The 25294-nt window shown below is 39.5% G+C and overlaps 1 protein-coding gene across 2 annotated transcripts in view; it reads right to left on the bottom strand.

The window, feature by feature from the left end:
- Positions 1-25294, bottom strand: part of lrba (LPS responsive beige-like anchor protein) — a 208705-nt gene that overhangs the window by 14772 nt on the left and 168639 nt on the right. For both annotated transcript variants that reach the window (XM_046843284.1, XM_046843283.1), the window contains 7 exons: positions 19371-19523; positions 9751-9918; positions 5818-5907; positions 5250-5427; positions 4716-4781; positions 3731-3883; positions 2417-2584 (listed from right to left, as the gene is read on the bottom strand). In XM_046843284.1, the coding sequence (XP_046699240.1) occupies positions 2417-2584; positions 3731-3883; positions 4716-4781; positions 5250-5427; positions 5818-5907; positions 9751-9918; positions 19371-19523 (976 nt within the window). The remainder of the gene's footprint in view (positions 1-2416; positions 2585-3730; positions 3884-4715; positions 4782-5249; positions 5428-5817; positions 5908-9750; positions 9919-19370; positions 19524-25294) is intronic.

The raw sequence follows: 25294 nt of genomic DNA, 5'->3' as shown, positions 1-25294 counted from the left end.
GTAGGACCCTAGCTAGCATCTTGTTTAGCTAGCTGTATTATCAATATTAATAAATATATTAGTCTGCTAAATACCACAAATGTAAATGTAAATATTATTGTATTATTTATAGTTATCGATATAAAAGTATAATATATTGTGTGTATAATGAATTTGTTCCTCACAAGAGGGGAAAAAGGAATAACATTATACTTGTGTAATAACAGCAGCACACACACACACACACACACACACACACACACAAAGTAAGGCAACATACAAATTAGGGATGTCAACGATTAATCGACGATCGATTAATTGTCGATAAATATTTTAATCGATAAACCTTATCGATGGTCGATTAAGCATGATCACCATTAACGTACATAGTTTGAGACGTAGGCAGCTAGCTGGTTTGCCAACCGCCAAAAGAGGACGACGCACACGGCTTATGCCAAAACATGTAAAGTACAGCAGTTGTGAAGGAAAATGAAGCGAGCACGCAAGAGTTTTTTTTGGGCTCATTTTATTTCAAATGGTGATAATGTTAATTGCAAACATTGTGCCTGTGTTTTAAAATATAATACATCAACGAGCACCATGATATATCATTTGAAAAAAGTGCATCCAGCGGTTTCCGGGACAGGATTTGATTCGACACAGCCAACAATAACCTCCATTTTAGCCGGGAAAAAGGTAGGAACTCAGAAGGCAGAAGAAATAACTAAACGACTGTGCAAAATGATTGCAAATGACATGTTGCCTATAAGCGTCACCGTAACAAAAACTTGCTGACATGGACGCACGCTCGCTACGATTTCCGCTCTATGGAAGTGCGCTCCACTCAGTCGCTAACCGCCCGAGCAAGCGCTCCGTTAATATTCCGCTGACGCTCGCCGTAAACCAGTTCCAGCTCCGACATAAAGTTTTTCTAGTAGGCCTAATTGTTTACTGTTTGTACCAAAATTCTTTTATAATTGTCTAAAATTATGCATGCTGATAAATAGCAATTATTATGTTTCCAAACTATTTTTTTTAATTCTTCTTAATTGTATTAATTAAAATGTATTAAATATATTAATCTATCCTTTTTGCAAACATTCCTAAAATGCAAAAACTGAAAAAAACTTTATTTCCGTGAAAATAGCTGCCGTTGTTGTTCAATAGAATATTCAAAATAGGCTCATTAAAACACAAACGCACACACTCACACGAGATGAAATGTGCGTAGATCTTTACAAAATACACATGGATTATAAAGCATGTGAAAAGCACACACAAGATAAAATGCACTTAGAACGTTTGGATTATGAACTGGGTTGAGCGAGCGGAGTGGAATCTTCAGAAAGGCGCTCTTAAGGAAATATTACCACTCCGCTTCGCTCAGCTCATATGCCAGAGTGCATCTGAGACTGCGTTATATTAGTCATTGTATTTGAATTAAATAATTATATAAAATGATCAATCGATTCATTTTATAATCCTACTAGCCTTTTATTTACAGTAAAAACCCTTTCCTTTGTGGGAGAACGCTTGCGTTTTTAGTGTCATTGCACAACAATTCATGCGATAACTACTGTAGACGCATCTTGCAGTATGAAGGTTAACGATTAATCGATTAATTGATCGTTAATTTAAACGACGATCGATCATGAGAATTTGTCGAAATTGACATCCCTAATACAAATCAAAAATGTTCGGTGAAAAATAGAGAAAATGTCTGTAATGCAGTTTCACCACCGGACTCTAGGTGTCAGTGTTGCCCGCGGGATGCACCGCAGCCTGAACACTAATATAAGTGTGTGACAAGATGGATTCTGCACTAATGTACTACAGCTAATTAAAGGTGCAGTGTGTTATGGGAAAAATACGCACGTACGTGCGCGCGCGCACACGCACACACACACACCAAGAACACAATAATAAACACTTAAATCTCTAATATGCTGAGAATATGCAGAGGAAATACTTGCATCACTGCACTAATACCGCTTCTTGCATACCCACTTGTGTGTGTGTGTTCAGATAGATTTATTGCTAATTGTGATTTAGCTAACGAAAATTGTTCTCTCTCTCACACACACACACACACACACACACACACACACACACACACACACACACACACACACACACTCAGAGCCAAGTGGTCTGTCTAGTCAGATGAGTGTGTTACTTTTAAGGATTATCTGTAAATCATACAAGTAGGCCTGTCATGCAAAAGAGTGTAAGTGAGTGTGTAAGAGAGAGAGAGAGAGAGAGAGAGAGAGAGAGAGAGAGAGAGAGAGAGAGAGAAAGAGAAAGAAAAAGAGAAGGAGAAAACGAGAGAAAGAAAACAGCCAGTTTTACTGCAGGATTTAATGCAGTGTTGGGACACTTGACCTCTCCTACCTTCATCCCGTAAAGTACAAAGTGCACACACACCCAAAGCTCTTACCACTATGTGTGTCACCAATGCAGCAGTGTTTCCCGCTCCAGTACCACAGCAGCAGCGTGGCGTCTCTCGAGCCACTCAGCACGTAGCAGTCACCTCCGATGTACGACTCGGACCGAAACACACACGTCACCACGTCGCGGTGACCGAACACGATCTGTACCAGTTTCCCTATTCACACACACACGCACACACACACACACACACACACACACACACACAGAGCGTGGTCTGTCTAGTCAGATGTCAGTCACACACATGCACAGAATTAATTTACAACCAAATGCATTTTTCATGTTTTTAGGCAACTTAATAAAATAGCCACAAAATCTAAACAACTAGCCGAAGCTTATGATTGGTCGACTGCTGTAGCTTATGTATGACATCAGCTGGCAGCTGGAATTCAAATTTCCCAACATTCCCTCAGTGTTCACTCAACATGGTGAGGAAAGAGACAAAGAAGACATCACTGATTACTGAGCTCTAAGAGTATACTGTATTCCCTAGCGAGCGCACACACACACACACACACACACACACACACACACACACACACAGCAGTTTACACACTCCAGCTGTGTTTAAACACCCACTGGTTCACACTATACTCTAAATATTTAGCTTTGGAGCAGCTACTTATTATTCATACACACACGTGTGGTGCATGTTTCTGTCCTTATTCATTTCTCTCCATCTTTTCTACTGTACATCCCTCTTTTTATTTATCTTTCTTCTTCCACTGCACAACCCAATCTCTTAATTTATCTCTCTCCCCCCTCTTCTGCTTTTCCTTTACATTCCTCTCTCCCCATTCATTTTTCTTTTTCTGCCTCCCTTTCTCCTCTCTTTATTTCTTCATATATTCCTCTGCCTCTTTTTCACTTTTTCCTTTCATATCTCCATCTATCTTTTCTCTCTTCATACCTTCCTCGTCTTCTCCTTTCTCTTCTCTCCTTCATATGACGATACCATTTCATAACCCTAAGTTCTATTTTCTCTCTCTCTCTCTATCCTTCCTAACCTTCTTACAAACCCTTCTCTCTAGCTCTTCAGTCCTGCTTCTTTTTCTCCATTCATCATTACGACTTTATCTCAGTTCTTCGCTTCCATACGTTCTTTTCATCTAGTCCTCCATCCATCCATCCTTTCTCTTTACACCTTCCCCTCTTATACATCCTGCCATCTCTCCCTCTCCTCTTTGGTTTCTCTACACCCTTTACTACACACTAATTTAAAAAACGTGTTAAATTGGGTGAGCTTTCTTACACGTGTGGCTTCTAACCTGTGTGTGTGTGTGTGTGGTAGCATCGCCATTACCCGTATCAGTGTTGTATATGCGGAAGCTCTTGTCCCAGAATCCGGCAATGAAGAGGAAGCGATTATCTGCCGTAACGAGGAAACAGTGAGAGTTCACCTCCACACTCTGATCCAATAAATCACACACCTGTCTTCGGTGCATCAGGTTCCCCACTGCACACAGACAGACAGACAGAAAGGCAGGTAGGCAGACACACAGACAGACAGGTAGACACACAGACAGACAGGCAGACAAATCATTAGAATGTGAACAGCGTGAGTTTGTGTAAAATTTTGTGAAGTTGTTGTCTATTTTAGCACTAGCAGCTCCATTGGCTGTGTTTCATTTACAACTACAGTAATTATAATCCCGCTCTGATAGTCTGGCTGTGCACCAAATCAATTTTAAGCATCCCTCTCCCCTTAAAACAAAGATGAAGCATCTGCTCTGATGAAGCAAGAACTGTTTCATTTTTACCCCTCTGCATGGCTGTGTTTCAATTCATACTGTGCACTACACTAGACTACACTCGGTATATGTCTGACTGACTTGTTTGCATAAACTCTCTTGTTTCATCCTCATCTTTGTCTTCAATCCTCTGTACTTTTCTCTTCATTTCTTCCCGTCTATCCCGCCCTCTTTTCCACACATCGCTCGTTCCACCCGTTGTCAGGCCATACTGTGTCGACACACTCAATCTCACGCCCTCAATCAGACATCATTACACCATCCATACTCATTCACACTGACAGAGCAAAGGCAAGAGCGAAAAGTGTGTGTGTGTGTGTGTGTGTGTGTGTGTGTGTGTGTGTGTGTGTGTGTGTGTGATATACAGGCAAAGCTACAGCCCATTGCTTTCCAATTTGCATGTAAATGCTGAGTGGAGGACAAACGTGTGACAAACTGCTTTCTTTCCCTCCAGAGGCCACGCCCCGTCATCACCACAGCCAATCACTTGCAAGCACTCACACACATTCACACACACACAACTGACAAATCACACACCTATCACAGGGTCGATCTCAACCGGCAGCTGGTACTGTTGCTCCGTGTTCGAAGAGCTCTGGTGACCTAAGAGACAAACAGACAGATTAAAAAAAATAAAAAATAAAATAAATAAATGCCTTAAACATGTGTAATGAACAAAAAAGGAAGAAAACATGAATGTAAGAAAGTGGAAGAAACAGGAAATAAACAGGTAGTCAGGTCTAAGAACAGGAAGGTAGGAAAAAGAAAAGGAAGTGACAATGATCTTGGATCTGGGAAACAAGAAATGAACAGGAAGTCTGCTTTAAGAACAGGAAGGAAGCTAGTGGAACAGGAAGTGACAATGATCTTGGCTCTAGGAACAGGAAACAGACTGGAAGTCAGCTACAGGAACAGAAAGTTGTAAGCATGTGAATGTCATTCATCGAGGAACGGGACACTTGTAAACAGGAAATAACAAAATGTGAGTGGCCTTTAAAGGAAGTGGACAGCAAAAGTATACAAGGAGGATAGAAATTTGAGTCTCCCAAAAACACTTGATGCCATGCTTACTGGTGAGGCCATGCCACTTGTTTATCGAGAAGATGCGATTGGCTGTGATGGTGACGATGGCAGGGTTGGATAGAGCTGCCTGGGTGTGAGCCGACACAGACACCACGGGAGAGTTGGAGGGAAACTTCAGCACCATGATCACATCCTGCTGCATCTGCTCCGTAAACATCAGTGGGGTCTGTATGGAGTGAGACAGGAGGAGAAAGTAAAACACAAGGAGAGAGTGAGACAGGAGAAAAGAGTGAGACAGGGGTGAACAGATGAAGAGAGAGAGTGAGTGAGAGACTGAAAAAAAAATGTTTTTCGTCTTTTGAGAACAGTTTCTGTATCCCATCTACACACACACACACACACACACACACACACACACACACACACACACACACACAAACACAAACACAGCTGTTTGATTGCTGTAAGTCACCCGACCATCAAGTGCACTTCCTCAGCAGGGAGTGCTTTGTTTGTTGTGTGTGCATGTATATGTGTGCGTGTGCATGTATATGTGTGTGTGTGTGTGTGTGTGTGTGTGTGTGTGTGTGTGTGTGTGTGTGCATGTCAAACTCACCACCTGCATGGCAGAGCTTCGTGGTGGATGAGGCTCGATCAGCAGCTGAGATGGAGTCTGTCCAAAACTCCGGATTTGAGACTCCACAGCCTGAGAGACAGACAGATAGAAAGTGAGACAGCAACATCAAAGCTAGTCACATTCGTGTCTGAATGATATCTGTGTGTCTGTGTTGGTTTTGTTACTTATATTGTATTTAAATAATTACTAAAGAACACGCGTGAACACAGAATTTGAAAAAGCATATTTGTATGTATATGTTTCTTGTATGCAGTGTTGGACTGAAGGTAAAATAAGTCTCAAGTGAAGCTAAAAAAAATACTTCAGTAAAGTACAGATACCTGAAAAAGATACTAAAGTACACCATTGCTTGTGTGTATCTCATGGTGAGATAGTGAGACACACAGACAGACAGGCAGGCAGACAGACACATAGAAATAGGGTGAGAAAGAGAGACACAGACAGACAGAGAGGGTGAAAAAAAGAGACACACAGACAGAGAGATAGAGAGGGTGAGAGAAACAAACACAGAAATACAAACAGATAGATAGAAAAGGTGAGAGTAAGAGACAGACAAGGATAGTGAAAGAGGGAAAAAGACAGATAGGGAGAGGTAGGAATGGAAACAGACAGACAGTGAAATTTAGAATGAGGAAGAACAGACAGATAGTGAGAAATAGAAATGAAAAGAGACAAATTGATAAGAGGTGGAGAGAGAGAGAGACAGGCAGGCAGAGGAAGTTAGAAATGAGGTAAAGAAAAAAAGCAACTGCTAATATGTATCTCGTCATCATCATCATCATCATCTGTGTGATGATCAACATTTAGCAAAAATCTACATTTTGAAAACTAAGTCAGTGTAGTATGGAAGCCTCGGAGTACAACGTTGTAATTATGTGCTAATTTTCATATTGAACTGTGATTAGCAGAGATTAAGAAAGGTGCTTTTTATTTGTCACACATACATTAAAGCACAGTGAGATTCTTTCTTCGGTTATCCTAGCGATTTCAGGTCAGCAATAATACAACCGGAGCACAGAGGGTTAGAGGCCTAAGAGCAACAGCTTGGCGATACGAGAGCTTGAACCCACGACCTTCTAATCAGTAACCCAGAACCTTAACCACTAGTGTTGTTGAGACTAATATTGTTACATCACTAACTGTGCTCTTAATATAACACTCAAAAACAGAGAGAGAGAGAGACAGACAGAGGTTTAGAGATAGAAAGGGTGAGAGAAAAAGAAAGACAGACATACAGACAAAGAAATAATGATGAGAGGGTGAGAGAAAGAGACCGAGACAGACAGAAAGACAGACAGATAGAGATGGTGATAGAAAGTGACAGACAGAGAGACAGACAGATAGAGAGGGTGAGAGAAAGAGACACTGTCAGACAGACAGACAGACAGAGAGATGGAGACAGTGAGAGAAAGAGACATAAACAGACAGAGAAATATAGAGAGGGTAAGAAAAAGAAACACAGAGAAACAGCTATAGAGGGTGACTAAAAAGACACAGACAGACAGAGAGATAGAGATGAGAGGGTGAGAGAAAAGACAAAGATAGAGAGGGTGAAAAAAGAGACACAGACAGACAGACAGATAGAGATGGTGGAAGAAAAGAGACACAGACAGACAGACATGGTGAAAGAAAGAGACACAAACAGACCGAGAGACAGACAGCTAGAGGAGGTGAGAAAAGGGACAGACAGACAGACAGACAGTCAGTAAAAGAAAGAGGCACAAACAGACAGTAACAAATATAAAGACAGTGAAAGTTAGAATGAGGCGAAAGGCAGACAAACAGACAGATAGTGAGAGGTAGATATGGAAAGAGAGACAGGGAGAGAGAGACAGGCAGTCAGAGAGGTAGAAATGAGGTAAAGAGAGAGAGAGAGAGAGAGAGAGAGAGAGAGAGAGAGAGAGAGAGAGAGAGAGAGAGACAGAGAGAGAGAGAGAGAGACAGAGAGACAGAGAGAGAGACAGAGAGAGAGAGAGAGAGAGAGAGAGAGAGAGAGAGAGGTTTATCCGAAATGAAAAGCACATTCATATGAAAAATGATGTATGTAGAAACTCTTCAATGTCACTCTGGCTGTAATACAGAGGGAAACTCGCTCTCTTTTTTCTATCTGTCTTTCTCTCTCCCCTCTGCTTGTCCTACATGCCAGTCAGCCAGGCTACACTAATCCTCCAGTGATCTCATCACATACGCTGACACAACACAGAACACACACACACACACACACACACACACACACACACACACACACACACACACACACACACACACGGTTCCCACAGTCTGAGTGCACTACAGAGAAGTGATCAAACACTAATCTGACATTGTGCATCAACTAAACCTTGTTACTCTACATTGCTGCAGTTTGGGTTACTTACTGCTGTTAGGCCTGACTGTCAGTGGCTACCATTACAGCTAGCGCTTTATTTAGGATGCTAGCGCTGGAATCAGACTGAACATAAAATAGCATGTTAATCAGTGGTCCTTATAAATTAAACATTAGCATTAGGATTTGTTTATTAGGCATTAGATCAGGTCAGGGCAGGATCTAGTGCTGATACAAAATATTAAAATAAAATGGATGATGTGTTACAAGTAATGCTATGGGAAGCAGGATAAAGAGAATAAGAAGAGAAAAAATAAGAAGAGATAAGTAAAAGAACAAGAGAGGTTAAAGAGGAACCGAGCGGAGAAGGAGAGAAAAGGAAGAGAAGAGATGTTTATGAGAAAGAGAAGAGAACATAGAAGAGGAGCAAAGAGGAGATATTAATGAGAAAGGGAAGAAGAGAGAATAGGAAAGAACATATGACGTTAATGAGAAAGAGAAGAGGTTAACGAGATGAAAAGTGGAATAACCACAAGAGGAAAATGATTAATGAAAAGAGAAGTGGAGGAAAAGGAAACCGAGGAGAGAAAAATAAGGAAAGAAAAGAAAATAAGAGATGATAGGAGAGGAGATAAGAGGAGAGGAAAAGGAAAAGAATGAGGAGGAGAGGAGAAGAAGGAGAAAAGAGGAGGAGAGGATTGGGAAGATGAAAAGTCGGAAAAAGATAGAGAGTTAATCGAGGTGTTAGGAAAAAAAATGAGAAGAGAGAAGAGCAGGGGAGAATTGAGGAAAAGAGAACTGAGGACAGGAGACTGAGAAAGGACAGAAGAGATTGAGGAGATTATTATGGGATGTAAATTGTGGTGGTGTCCCTATGCAGGGCACTGGCCCTTCACTGATGAGTTCTCTTTATATTCCACACACACACACACACACACACACACACACACACACACACACACACACACACACACACACACACACACAGTGGTCTTGACTCCCCAAGTCACCTGATTTATTCGGGACCTTGACAGGCCAATCAGAGTGAACAAAGCACTCTTACTTAACATAATGGAGTTTGTATGTGAGTGTGTGTATAAGCTCGACCACACACACACACACACACACACACACACACACACACACACACACACACACACACAGCTTTATAAAACAGGTCGGCAGGTAGAATGAAATAGATAGATAGATAGATAGATAGATAGATAGATAGATAGATAGATAGATAGATAGATAGATAGATAGATAGATAGATAGATAGATAGATAGATAGATAGATAGATAGATAGATAGATAGATAGATAGATAGATAGATAGATAGATAGACAGACAAATAGACACAGAAAGACACACAGACAGACCTGCAGACACAGACAGACAGACCGATAGTTAATCAGAGACAGAAAGACAGACAGACAAATAGACACAGACAGACAGGCAGATAAATATGAATATGGATTAGAACCAGTGCCTTGGTTGCCTAGCAACCATATTCTAATAACTGTACTTACCTGCATAGTAAAGTTTAGAGTTTTTACTCTGTGTGTGTACGTGTGTGTGTGTGTGTGTACCTCTCTCAGCATCGGGTCAGTGATGGAGCTGAGGTTCACCGCCCCCTCGTAGGTGAGGTAGTAGAAGACGTTGAGGGAGCGCGCTGCTTCAGGCCCACGCTGTTTATAGCCGAAAATCAAATCCACCCACTGATGGAGCTGACATGACACGAACTCACTCTCCAGTGCCTACACACACACACACACACACACACACACACACAGTTTAATTTCAGTTTAATTTTTCGCATGTTCTAGAGTCTGTCATTTACATCACTCCCTGTAGCTGAAAGTTAGCATTTTAGGTTGCATATTTACTTCAGAGTGCAATAATCCCATTTCTCTCTCTGACACACAAACACACATTTAGTCACACATTCAGTCTCTATTTATGAGTGCTCATAAAAACACACCATAAACCTGGATTAATTAGCGCAACACACACTCCTTCCTTTGATCGACACAGTCACATTAACTAACACACACACACACACAAACACAGAGCACTTAAATGGCCATTTATATGGGTTAGAGGCTCACGGCTGCTCCGGTGCATCGTTCATGTAGACGCAGTTTTCCCTGACAGCTCATTTTAGAGCAAAACGTTTTTAATTAGAGCAAAAACACGCGTGACATTTGCAGAGTTTGATGAGAGTCGTGTCGGCTAACGGCTTTATGAAACCAAGTGGAACGTCAATAAAATGCTAAATGTCAGAGCAGAGAGGAAAACACACTCTGTGCGTGTTAATAACTCTCAGGCCGAGGGGTATATATATATATATATATATATATATATATATATATATATGTGTGTGTGTGTGTGTGTGTGTGTGTGTGTGTGTGTGTGTGTGTGTGTGTGTGTGTGTGTGTGTGTGTGTATGTTGGAGAGAGAAATTGTAACCTTAACAAAAGGCTGAATAATCACAATAACCTACTTCTTTACACACTCGTCTATCACCGTGTTTAGTGTTGTTGTATTGTTGTTGATGCCACACACACACACACACACACACACACACACACACACACACACACACACACACACACACACACACACAGAAGAGAAAAGCCAAAAAGGAGGAGAAGAGCAGATAAAATTAAAGACAGCAAGAAGAGAGGAAAGCACAAAGACAAGAGAAGAAAAGAATAGAGAAGACAAAAGAAGAAATAAGAATAAAATATATGAGAAGTGAAGAGACAAGAAAAGAGAACACAAACACCTGATAATCTACTATTACACTGAGAAATGTGAAGGAATTGGAGACAAAAGTAAAAAAGGAGAGAAAAGAAATAACAAGGAAAGAAAACAACAATAAAGAAAATAATCAAGAACAAAGAAGAGAAAAGAACAAAGAAACAAAGATGAGAAAAGAGAACAAACTAAAATAACCAAGAATAGAATAAAAAATAATAAAAAAGAAGAAAAAGCAAGAAGAGGGAAAATGAAGAATGCCACAATAATGAGACAAGAACAGAGAAGAGCAAAAAAAATTAAAAGAATAAAAACAATTAGAAAAGATGAAATGAAGACGTAAAATCAGTACAAAAAAGATCTGAGAAATAATGAAAAAAAGAGAACCCTATCTAATATGATGCCTATCTAGGAAGCTGCCTTGTAACTGGAACACAAAAACTATTGTCTGCTCAGTCTATTCAGTCTGAAATGTATTCTCCATAAACACCCTGCAACACACACACACACACACACACACACACACACACACACACACACACACACACACACAATCATGCCAACGGATCCCAGTGGAGTGTTATGAGATATTCTCGCTCGCTTAATTGGCACATCAATAAGCCACTCCAGATTCCCTTAATGAGTGTCGACCATAAAGACTCCACAGTGCACTCAGGCGAGAGAGAAGGGAGTGTTTAATACAGAGTGTTTAGAAAGGAGAGAGTGTTTAATACAGAGTGTTTAGAAAGGAGGGAGTGTTTAATACAGAGTGTTTAGAGAGGAGGAAATGTTTAATAGAGTGTTTAGAGAGGAGGGAATGTTTAATACAGTGTTTAGAGAGGAGGGAGTGTTTAATACAGTGTTTAGAGAGGAGGGAGTGTTTAATGCAGTGTTTAGCGAGGAGAGAGTGTGTAATGCTGTTTAGAGAGGGTTTAATATAGAGTGTTTAGAGAGGAGGAAGTGTTTAATACAGAGTGTTTAGAAAGGAGGGAAAGTTTAGCGCAGAGTGTTTAGAGACAGTTAAATACTGTGTTTAATACAGAGTGTTTAAAAAGGAGGAAGTGTTTAATACAGAGTGTTTAGAAAGGAGGGAAAGTTTAGCGCAGAGTGTTTAGAGACAGTTAAATACTGTGTTTAATACAGAGTGTTTAAAAGGAGGAAGTGTTTAATACAGAGTGTTTAGAAAGGAGGAAAGTTTAGCGCAGAGTGTTTAGAGACAGTTAAATACTTTGTTTAATACAGAGTGTTTAGAAAGGAGGAAGTGTTTAATACAGAGTGTTTAGAGACAGTTTAATACAGTGTTTAATGCAGAGTGTTTAGAGAGGAGAGGGGTGTTTATTGTAAAGTGTTTAATATAATGTTTAGAGAGTGGGAGTGCTTAATACATAGTGTTTATAAAAGAGGGGGTGTTTAATGCAGTGTTTAGCAAAGAGGGAGTGGTCAACTCTGTTTAGAGAAGATTTAATACAGAGAGTTTAACAGAGTGTTTAGAGAGAATGCAGTGTTTAATACAGAGTGTTTAAAGATGGTTTAATGCAGAGTGTTTAGAGATGAGGAAGTGTTTAGTTGTACATTTGAGCTTTTTAGGAAGTGTGTGTGTGTGTGTGTGTGTGAAAGAGGTAAAATAAAATGGTTCCTGACACACACTTCCATTCTATATGTGAGACAGTGTGACCCTGAGGTAAGTGTGTTCTCGCTAATGTGATTTAAAAAAAGTGCTGCATGTGTGTGTGTGTGTGTGTGTGTGTGTGTATATATATATGTATGTATAGGTGAGTGAGTTTGTGTGTTGTCTCTACATGGCAGTTCCTAATGAAACACAATGACACACTCGCTCACTTCCTACCAGGCCTCATGAGAGCAAAACAAACGCTCACTGCATCACTGATGAGGTCAGAGATCCCACAGCAACCACATTAGCATAAAGCCGGGCCTCTGGAGGGCAGCTGTCCAATCACACGCTTTCTCCCTCTCTCTCTCTCACACACACACAGATTGACGCGAAGTAGGCGTCGGAATAAACGCACATCAGAGTGTGTATTGAGGTCGGAGATGAGATGCTAGCAGAACAACGAAGAGGTCAGAGCATCCGCATAATGAGTTTAAAGAGAGAGAGAGAGAGATAGAGAGAGAGAGAGAGAGAGAGAGAGAGAGAGAGAGAGAGAGAGAGAGAGAGAGAAGAAAAAAACAACAAAAACAAATAAGCGATAAACTAAATAAATCAAGAAAACAAGTATAAAGAGGCAGAGGCAAAATGAGAAAGAGGGCAAAAACTGCAGAGAAAGACAACAGGTAGACAGGTAGACAAAGGCAGAAAAAATGGAAAAAGAAACAAGGAGACAACTGAGAGAGAGAGAACTACAGAGAGAGAGAGAGAGAGACTAGAGAGAGAGAGAGAGAGAGAGAGAGAGATGTTAAGACAAAGATAGAAGCAGTGAAAAACAGAAAAGAGGAATAGATGGACAGAGATAAAAAGAACAAGAAAGTGAGGGACAAAGAGAAAGACAGAGTGACCAAGAGAAAGACCAGAGAGGGACAAAGAGAAAGACCAGAGAGGGACAAAGAGAAAGACCAGAGAGGGACAAAGAGAAATACCAGAGAGGGACAAAGAGAAAGACAGTGAGGGACAAAGAGAAAGACAGTAAGGGGCAAAGAGAAAGACCAGAGAGGGACAAAGATAAAGACAGTGAGGGACAAAGAGAAAGACAGTAAGGGACTAAGAGAAAGACAGAGAGAGAGATTCAAGCTTTCTGCAGTGAAATGTGCTCTATCCCTTTAGTCCAGTTCCACTTCCTTCTGTCTGTCTGTCTGCTATAAATTGAGTGTGGAGCGTTAAGGCAGGTGTGACGTGTTTTACTGAAGGTCACTAGAGTGTGTAGCGCGCTCTCCAGCTCCTAACGAGTGTCTCAGGCATCTCTGTGTTTTATGAGATGGATTAGGCCAAACCCTAACGCTCTTTAGCCACCATTTAACACTGTTTTAAAGTCTCAGAGTGACACTGACACACACACACACGCACGCACGCACAACAAATCAATGGTGTAAGAATGGTGTATGTATGAGCAAGATGAATGAGGTGAGAGACACTGGGGAACATTGACTTACTCAGATTATAGTCATGCTCACTGAGACACACACACGCACGCACACACACACACGGTTATTTTCAGTATTTCGTCTTTCTGTCTGTCTTCCTCTGTATCTATTTATCTGTCTGTTTTTCATCTACATGTGTAACTGCCAGTCCGTCCGTCCGTCCGTGTCTCTCTCTGTCTGTTAATCTTAATATTTTCCCATCCTTCCATCTAAACATTAATCAGTCCATTAAACCATTTATCTATTAATCTAAATATCTTTCCATCCAGCCATTAATCCATCCATCCATCCAGTCTATAAGTCTGAATTGATCTATCATAATATCACCACATCAGCTCCCTGTGGACACGTGTGCACATTGCCTACTGTAACGTCGCTCCCATTTACTAAAACCGCACTGTTTTCCCACAGCGAAAAGACCCCTGCCCTCTAAAAAGGGTAAAGGTCATCTGCGTTTACATTTAGCTTTCATTCTGTTTGTGTGTGTTGTACAGCTGTGGTGTGTATCGCTGTTCCACTGGGACACTGCTAACATGCCGCTGTCAGCAATGAGGATAACAACTCTAACCGGTAGCATGCTAGCATTTAAAAGTAAGAGTTGGGTTAACTGCTAGAGCCCAGGTTAGCAACTATAGCACTGGATTTGGTTGTTTTTCGAGCTTGCCGTTTGAGCTAGCTCGGTAGCATTTGGGATTGTCTATTGGATGTTTGCTAGTGGATGAGGATAGTTGCCAGCAAAGTTGTAGAAGCCTTAGATTTGGTGCAACTGATCACAAAACTCACGATTTGGATCACATTACGGTCATGGATCGGATCATCTATCGGATTAGCCAAAAAACAAATTCATCCTAGACGTGCAGCTTTGATAATTTAGCAGTGAAACAGACTCTTAGGAAGGGAAATAGTTAAGCTGGAAAATAGAGAAAAAGTTAAGCTGGGTGAGAAATCTGCAAGCGTGTGTGTGTGTGTGTGTGTGTGTGTGTGTGTGTGTGTGTGTGTGTGTGTGTGACCCTGAGAAAATTCCAGAAGTGTGGGTGAAAAAAGTGATCATCGCACTGCATTAAATTGAATTAACACACTCAGGTGAGTGTGCTGAGGGTCACCGACTTGATGGATGGACGTCCTCATCTCATCATTCTGCTGCGAAATGCAGAAAGGAGGAGAGACGAAGAGAAAGACAAAGAGAGTGAAAGTCAGAGCCGGAAACGGTGGAATCGAGGTGGCCGCTGGCACCCATGCTGAAAATTAATTTCTCTTTTATTTTACTCGCGTTGCATGCTTGAGTGAGTGAGTGTGAAGGTGAAACTCAAGGCTGAGACACACACACACACACACACACATATGAATTAGTGCACTATTTGTTTTATATTCATGACCAGAGGCATAATAGAGCGCTGACCTCACAACACCATAGCTCAACAATGCGCAGTTGGTCCTATATAGGGAGGAAGGTGTGTGGTCGAGTTAAACATGCTCCTGAGGTACCAGTGACCACTGTTCCTGCCCCTCTCCTCTCCTCGGATCTGCCCGCTTCGTCCAAGCCTGCCACTGAATGGTGGGGATAGTTTTTTTTTTAACAGCCTGGGGATCTATGAAATTTCTGAGGTGATTTTGAGGATGGATGTAACCTGTAGTTAATGTCAACAGTCTGCTACATTGACTCAGGACTACAGTTTGCATCTCATCACCATCACTGCACACCTCAACATCGTTTAGCTGTTATAAATGCACATTCGTTGACACCCAGATGAGGATGGGTTCCCTCTTGAGTCTGCTTCCTCTCAAGGGATTTTCTTTAGGAACAAACTTACACTTATAACAAACAATCTTATTCATTCCCTATTACTGCATTATCTGTGTAGAAAATGTTCACTGTTAAAAGTGCTACACAATAAAATATAATTGCGGTTTTGGACACAGTATGGTACCGTTATTTTGTGCATCGTCGATGGTTAGTCACTTGTCTCTCATCTCTCTCTCCGAATTTTTGGCGACCCAGCGTGGGAGATCCTGACCCGATCAGAGCGGGCAGCTGTCGGCATTACGAGCCTGACAACAGAACGTTTCTACACTCAAAATAAAGTGACACTTGTCTTTCAGCAGAGAAAAAAAAGAGAGACAAGTTTTGCACTCTCATAATGGCAGCTGCGTGTGTAACCGAACACCGAGGGCGCTTACAGTACGAATCCTAGAAGTGCGCCAACCCCGGAACCCAAACGCTCGTATCACGCCGTGTTCCTCCATCATTACTTTTTACTTAATGATACAGAAGCTTTTGCTTTTTGTTCAATTGTCAAAGGGAGCACAAACTTTTGCACTTGTGTGGACTACAGGACAGATTTTCTGACACTGTTGATTCAAAGCGAATTCCAGAAAAACTAAATATTTCTTAAAAACAGGTGAATCCACACACACAAACACACACACACACACACACACACACACACACACACACACACACACACACACACACACACACACACACACACACACACACACAGAGAAATTCTCAAACAGACAGGAATGTTCTCTTTTTTGTGACAATAAACAGGCACAAGTCCTTATTAACAAAATCAACACACTGGTCTTACTGTCAGAGAGAGAGAGAGAGAGAGAGAGAGAGAGAGAGAGAGAGAGAGAGAGAGAGACAGACAGACAGACAGAGGGAAAGATAAAGAGAAAGAGAGACAGAGAAAGAAAAGGAAAACAGTGAGACAAAAGAAAGAGAGACAGAGAGAAAGTGAAAGAGAGAAATAGAAATACAGTGACACAAAGAAGAGAGACAGACAGAGAAAGAGAATGAAAAGAGAAAGGCAAACAGAGAAAGGCAGACATAAACCTGATTCAGAAATCAGAAATAGATAGAGAGTGAGACAAAAAGAGACAATGAGACAGACAGAGAGAGAAAATGAGACAGACATTAAGAAACAGAGAGAAAGAGAGAGGTAGTCAGAAAAAGAAAAAAATGAGATTCGAGAGAGAGATAAAAGAGAGAAAGAGAGAGCAACAGACAGATTTAAAGCAGTCTCTAAATGGAGTCTGTTTAAAGTCCACCCTAATACTCTACTACACGAACTCTGTGTGTGTGTGTGTGTGTGTGTGTGTGTGTGTGTTCACACACTTTTTAATACTTAAGTGCGAGATTACCCAGAAAAGAGGAATGTGTGCTTGCACGCACACCTACACATAAGCATGCATGCACACGCGCACGCACACACACTCCTGCAGTAAATTTTACAAGCAGCACTTAGCATGCTCGTCCAGATTGCGCTTTAATTAACTGTTAATCATCTATAGGACATAAATGACCGTGTACGTGTCCTGCTGCTCCATTAGCCATGTGCTCCTGACAGCGGGTGTGTCTCAGTACAAATCTCCCTCTGTAGCAGAGCCACACAGCTGACTACACCTAATGCCAACTATCCATCATCACACGCACGCACACACACACACACACACACACACACACACACACACACACACACACACACACACACACACACAGAATACCACATAACAATCTTTCCTTTCAGAGTATACCTCAGTCCAAGAGAGAGACAGACAGACAATGTCAGAGATGGAGCAGGCTTGCTGTCATATAAAAAGGAGGGGGCATACTGAGAAATAAAGTAGTGGGAGGGTCTAATGTCATGGGTGGAGGTAGAGATGAAAGTCTGTAAAAAAAAAAAAAAAAACAAGGCAAGAAACCACGTAACTCTCGAAAAAGAGGGAGATTGGGTGGGGTTGCAGTACTGATGCAGGCTTTACAGAGTTGTGGGTGTGGTTTTAGAGTAAGAGAAAGCTTTTTTATCAGGGGTCCACACATTTTTTTTCTGTGAGGGCCACATATTTTTATCTTTAATGGGGGCACTACCAGTATTATTGTGGAGATTTTATTATGATTTTAATTCTATTTATTACTGTATGTCTCTTCAAGCTAGACTAGTGTATTATTTTGTTACTTTTCAAGGGATACATCACCATAAATTTAATTATTATCAGAATGACATTTTTTTTATATTTATTGCTATCGAAATGAAAATACGTTAATATCTAGAGGTCGAATGATTTTAACGATAGCCAGGTTGGATCGTACTTGCCGATAATCGATTAATCAACTGATTGTTTTTAAAATGGATACTGGATAGAAAACAAACGAACATAACACTCCATGTAAAATACTACTGGTTTCTTGCCCCCCAAAGAAACAAACAAAAATACAGGACTGAATCATGAAATTGTGCTAAAGAAAATAAATATGAATATATTCATTATTAAATATAATTTATATAACTAATAAATTATAATGAATAAATATAATATCGCGCTCTCCGTCCAGTGTGCAGCCTCACGGGTAAAAAAACAGTATGTGGCATCAGTGATTCGCCTCTAGAGGCCGCTCTTGTAACGACGGCGGACCGGAATCCGGAAAAACTATCGATGTAGATTTTTGTTGATAGACCATCGTTCCAATCAACTATTGGTGACTCGACCTCTATTAAAAACTAAAGGGAAATTAATGTGAAAGCCAACCTTTATTATCAATAACAAATATGACATGAGTAAAGCATATATTTAAAATTTTATTTACCCAAATGTGAAAGCGAGCTGTATTCTGCCTGCATGTTTGTGGTTTGGGGACCCCTGAGTTACAGAGTGGTGGGCGTGGTTTTAAAGTAAAAGAAGGATAACGATTACCTGTTATTGGGTGTGAACCATTGCCTGGGCAACCACGACCATATGCTATGAGCCTCATGACCTTGTTCTTTTACTATTTCTGTGTGTGTGTCCAGCAGCTGAATGTTGGGGGTTCTGTATGTGTGTGTGTGTGTGTTTGAGGGGGTTCTGCATCTGTGTGACAAACCCACGCAGTGGTGATTAATGAGGAAGTCACAGTCACATCAGCTCTTTAATGATGCCATGAAAAAGGCCACCTCTCTCTCACACACATACACACACACATACACACACACACACACACACACACACACACACACACACACACACACACAAAACTATCATGAACAAAGAGTTTGACCATGACCCGGTCATTAAATCCACACCGATTAAACATGATAATGAATATTTTAAAATGATCGGAGGTCTGGGAATCTGATTGGCTGAGACCAGCACAACCGACCAATCAGATTTCCACGTCCTGGGACACTAGTGACAGTGATGTTGTGATCAATTAGAGATTAATCGCTAGTCATCAAATTAGCAATGTCATTAGTAAAATGTGTATGTATAGTAAAATTGTTATATGTATATCCTTTGTGTGTGTTGTGTGTGTGTGTGCATATGTGCATATGTGTGTGTGTGTGTGTGTGTGTGTGTGTGTGTGTGTGTGTACCATGCGGTTGATGCGAACAAAGTCCTCCGGACTCTTTGCCCACGGCGGCAGCTCGACATCACACACCACCGTCCCGTCATCCATCACTCCCAGATTATAGTCGTTAGCGTTAATGAACATCTCTGGCAGATAGAAGAACTCGGGGATCAGCTCCTGCAGAGAGACAGACAGAGAGAGACAGACAGAAAGTGTTATATCTTCCACCTCTGACACTCTTCCTCTTTTCATCATCGACATGGTTCTCCAAATGTGTGTTTGTGGGCTTCATCCACAGTGGAGTAAAACATTAGTCATAAAACTCGGTGTGTAATAAGCTGCACTGTGACAGAAAGAGACCCAGGGCCGTCTGTTACAGTCATTATGAGTACATAAACAGACACACAACTCAAACCAGTGACTTTCATTCTAGCATTTATTTATCAACCCTCTAATAGACACTGCTCACCTTTATTCTATGATGAAAGATTTTTACACTAGTGGGCGTGATCTCTTCCGAAGTGACTTTACCCTCCCACTAACTTGACACAAGGACAGTTCCAATCACATGTAGAATCAGTGACAAAGGAACCCTTAGGTGACTCGACACCTCACAATTATGTTATTATATCTTTCATCGTGTTGATTTTTCATTTAATTTGTCAACCAGCAATTAATGGCTGTATTCGCGAATATTGTAATAAAATAAAAAAAAAAAGCAGATCAAGAAGAAGATATAAAATATAATGTTTCAAGTAGAGGAAGCTACAAAAAAAGATTTAGGGGATTTTTTTTTAAAACGAGTTTTAAAATACATAAAGGCATAAAAATAATAAACTTCTAAAACTGGGACCCTAATAAATGTACCAATGAGTAAAAATAGCAGTCGTAAAAAAGCTATATATATATATAAATAAGAGTGTATATACTGTACTAGAGAGAGCTCTGAGTTTCAGAAAAGGAGATAACTAAGGTTGAACAAAGACAAAATAATGACTTCATGAAGCTTCCCATGCCTCATTTTACAAAGAACAAAAAGCTGAACTACAAAAAAAATAAAGTCATGTAAATAAGTGTAGTGTAACAGCAGCAGCTAATCCAGTTGTTAGTTTTAGCTTTGTTTGTTTGAATGACCTCTTGCTCGGCACTTCACAGGAGTGAGAGCAGCTAATTAGACGAACAAACAAACCCAGCTAGTGCTCCTTTTTTCCGCTCCCTTGTTTCTGTGCTGCATCTCTTCAAAAGCCGGAGACATAAAATCCCCCGAAAAGGTTGTAGCTTAAAGACGAAAAAGTCTTTAAAACAAAAGGTCGCCGCTTTATGATGGCACCAGGCGCCCCTCTGTAAATTTACCCCGTTTGGCTGGCGACATGCCAGTGGGGTGAGTAGCAGGGTGGAGCAGGGGGGCTTTAGAAGGACCTATTATGTGCATTGGCCCCTAAGCACAAAGGGCTAAAGGTGAAAGTCTGCGATGCAAAATCCTGTCATGCTGCGGGTCAGTGGAGAGGAGTTCCCTTTGGCCCTGTTTAAGGCCCAGTCTAATTCCCCTAAGGGCAAAACTTATGGTGCTGATGTTAAAGCTAGAGCTTCAAGACAGAGGTCAAGGGTCAGAGGCTACCCCTGGAGCTGGACTGGCTACAGACCGACCATTTTTAAGCCATTATTGTTAACAACAATCAGTAGCCTCCCAAAGATTTAGCTCCTTCTTACACTCACAAGAAAAACTGGGAGGAGAGTTTTACTGTTTAAAAAAATACTGTTTAAAAAAAAAAAAAAAAATTTAAAATAAATAAATAATAATAATAATAAATATATATATACACACATACATACACACACATATATACATACACACACACATATATATATATATATATATATATATATATATATATATATATATAAATACTGAAGAAAGAAGCACATCAGTGTCTATTACCAGGGTTATTTATGCAATTTATGAGTCAAAAATACAAATATTATTATTAGTTATAATAGTTATAATTATTATTATTATTATTAGGGACAAACTTACTTATAAAGAACATATTCACTTTTAATCACCACATTATCTGTGTAAAGCTGCTTTGAGACAATGTTCATTGTTAAAAGCAAACAAATAAAAATGATGGTGTCTCTGGATGGTGTCCTCTTCGATTGGAAGCCACTCTGTGCAGCTGGGGATGGTTTCTTATCAACAGCCTGGGGATCCATAAAATTACGGAGTAACACGGGAGCTTTGAGGATAGTTTTGGACTGTAGTTAATGTCAACAGTCTGCAACAATGACTCAGGACTACGGGGTTGCATCTGATCATCATCACTGCACACTGCAACATCATTTATCTGTAATAAATGGACATTTAGCACCACCCAGATGAGGATGGGTTCCCTCTTGAGTCTGGTTCCTCTGAAGGTTTCTTACTTTTGCCATCTCAGGGTGTTTGTCCTTGCCACAGTCACCAGCGGATTGCAAATCAGGGGCAAACTTACAATTATAAAGAACAAACTTATTCATTCTTTCCTAACACATTATCTGTGTAAAGCTGCTTTGAGACAATGTTCATTGTTAAAAGTGCTATACAAATAAAAATTCATTGAATTGAATTATACGTCTAAAAGTAACTACAGTAATGTCTATAGTTGTAATAGTGACTTTCTTTCTTTCTTTCTTTCTTTCTTTCTTTCTTTCTTTCTTTCTTTCGGCTTCTCCCATTAGGGGTCGCCACAGCGGATCATCCATATTCATGATCCGCATGTTCGATTTGGCACGTTTTTACGCTGGATGCCCTTCCTGACGCAACCCTCCCTCTACAGTAAGGATTATAGCAGTAATATTGACTACAGAAAGGATTATAGCAGTAATAGTAAATACAGAAAGGATTATAGCTGTAATAGTGACTACTGTAATGATTATAGCAGTAATAGTGACTACTGTAATGATTATAGCTGTAATAGTGACTACAGAAAGGATTATAGCAGTAATAGTGACTACTGTAATGATTATAGCAGTAATAGTGACTACTGTAATGATTATAGCAGTAATAGTGACTACTGTAATGATTATAGCAGTAATAGTGACTACTGTAATGATTATAGCTGTAATAGTGACTACAGAAAGGATTATAGCAGTAATAGTGACTACTGTAATGATTATAGCAGTAATAGTGACTACTGTAATGATTATAGCAGTAATAGTGACTACAGAAAGGATTATAGCAGTAATAGTGACTACAGTAATGATTATAGCTGTAATAGTGACTACAGTAATGATTATAGCTGTAATAGTGACTACAGTAATGATTATAGCTGTAATAGTGACTACTGTAATGATTATAGCAGTAATAGTGACTACAGTAATGATTATAGCTGTAATAGTGACTACAGTAATGATTATAGCTGTAATAGTGACTACTGTAATTATTATAGCAGTAATAGTGACTACTGTAATGATTATAGCTGTAATAGTGACTACTGTAATGATTATAGCTGTAATAGTGACTACTGTAATGATTATAGCAGTAATAGTGACTACAGAAAGGATTATAGCAGTAATAGTGACTACAGTAATGATTATAGCAGTAATAGTGACTACAGTAATGATTATAGCAGTAATAGTGACTACAGAAAGGATTATAGCAGTAATAGTGACTACAGTAATGATTATAGCTGTAATAGTGACTACAGTAAGGATTATAGCTGTAATAGTGACTACAGAGAGGATTATAGCTGTAATAGTGACTACAGAAAGGATTATAGCTGTAATAGTGACTACAGAAAGGATTATAGCATTAATAGTGACTACAGAAAGGATTATAGCTGTAATAGTGACTACTGTAATGATTATAGCAGTAATAGTGACTACAGTAATGATTATAGCTGTAATAGTGACTACAGTAAGGATTATAGCAGTAATAGTGACTACAGTAAGGATTATAGCTGTAATAGTGACTACAGTAAGGATTATAGCAGTAATAGTGACTACAGTAATGATTATAGCTGTAATAGTGACTACAGTAATGATTATAGCTGTAATAGTAACTACAGTAATGATTATAGCTGTAATAGTAACTACTGTAATGATTATAGCAGTAATAGTGACTACAGAAAGGATTATAGCAGTAATAGTGACTACTGTAATGATTATAGCAGTAATAGTGACTACAGAAAGGATTATAGCAGTAATAGTGACTACAGAAAGGATTATAGCTGTAATAATGACTACTGTAATGATTATAGCAGTAATAGTGACTACAGAAAGGATTATAGCTGTAATAGTGACTACAGTAATGATTATAGCAGTAATAGTGACTACAGAAAGGATTATAGCAGTAATAGTGACTACTGTAATGATTATAGCAGTAATAGTGACTACAGTAAGGATTATAGCAGTAATAGTGACTACAGTAATGATTATAGCTGTAATAGTGACTACAGAAAGGATTATAGCTGTAATAGTGACTACTGTAATGATTATAGCAGTAATAGTGACTACAGTAAGGATTATAGCTGTAATAGTGACTACAGTAAGGATTATAGCAGTAATAGTGACTACAGTAAGGATTATAGCTGTAATAGTGACTACAGTAAGGATTATAGCAGTAATAGTGACTACAGTAATGATTATAGCTGTAATAGTGACTACAGTAATGATTATAGCTGTAATAGTAACTACAGTAATGATTATAGCTGTAATAGTAACTACTGTAATGATTATAGCAGTAATAGTGACTACAGAAAGGATTATAGCAGTAATAGTGACTACTGTAATGATTATAGCAGTAATAGTGACTACAGAAAGGATTATAGCAGTAATAGTGACTACAGAAAGGATTATAGCTGTAATAATGACTACTGTAATGATTATAGCAGTAATAGTGACTACAGAAAGGATTATAGCTGTAATAGTGACTACAGTAATGATTATAGCAGTAATAGTGACTACAGAAAGGATTATAGCAGTAATAGTGACTACTGTAATGATTATAGCAGTAATAGTGACTACAGTAAGGATTATAGCAGTAATAGTGACTACAGTAATGATTATAGCTGTAATAGTGACTACAGTAAGGATTATAGCAGTAATAGTGACTACAGTAATGATTATAGCAGTAATAGTGACTACAGTAATGATTATAGCTGTAATAGTGACTACAGTAAGGATTATAGCTGTAATAGTGACTACAGTAAGGATTATAGCTGTAATAGTGACTACAGTAAAGATTATAGCTGTAACAGTGACTACAGTAATGATTATAGCTGTAATAGTGACTACAGAAAGGATTATAGCTGTAATAGTGACTACAGTAATGATTATAGCTGTAATAGTGACTACAGTAATGATTATAGCTGTAATAGTGACTACAGTAATGATTATAGCTGTAATAGTGACTACAGAAAGGATTATAGCTGTAATAGTGACTACAGTAATGATTATAGCTGTAATAGTGACTACAGAAAGGATTATAGCTGTAATAGTGACTACAGTAATGATTATAGCTGTAATAGTGACTACAGTAATGATTATAGCTGTAACAGAAATAACTTTTGCTGTAATGATTCATTATATCTCCTTTAAAGCTGGAATAAAGATATGATCTTGACTTAAATAAAGACAATTAGCTGAATTTCTGTGTAAGTGTCCGTCATGCTGTTACACTTATCCACACTGACAGTGTGTGATGTGTGTTTTTGTCTTTAATCAGCTGTTAGTGTGTAACATGAGCCGCATGTTTTACTATCCAAAAAGCGCAATCAAGCAAATGTCCTGACGTCCTGTCCACATGCCGTAATGAATACTTTAAGAGGTACAGGCACTTGTTATACGTTTTGTAGGGGTCTCTGAATGGTTACGCACACTCTAAGTGTGTCGTGTGTGTGTGTGTGGCGAAAGTGAAGCAGTTTGAGGTTCATGTCAAGGTTGGAAAAGTTCTGTTGGCTTTGATCAGT

The sequence above is a fragment of the Silurus meridionalis genome, chromosome 28 (genome assembly GCF_014805685.1).
Source record: "Silurus meridionalis isolate SWU-2019-XX chromosome 28, ASM1480568v1, whole genome shotgun sequence".
In the NCBI taxonomy this organism is placed as follows: Eukaryota; Metazoa; Chordata; class Actinopteri; order Siluriformes; family Siluridae; genus Silurus; species Silurus meridionalis.
The sequence above is the reverse complement of the archived record's forward strand: the minus strand, read 5'-3'. Positions and strand labels throughout refer to the sequence as shown.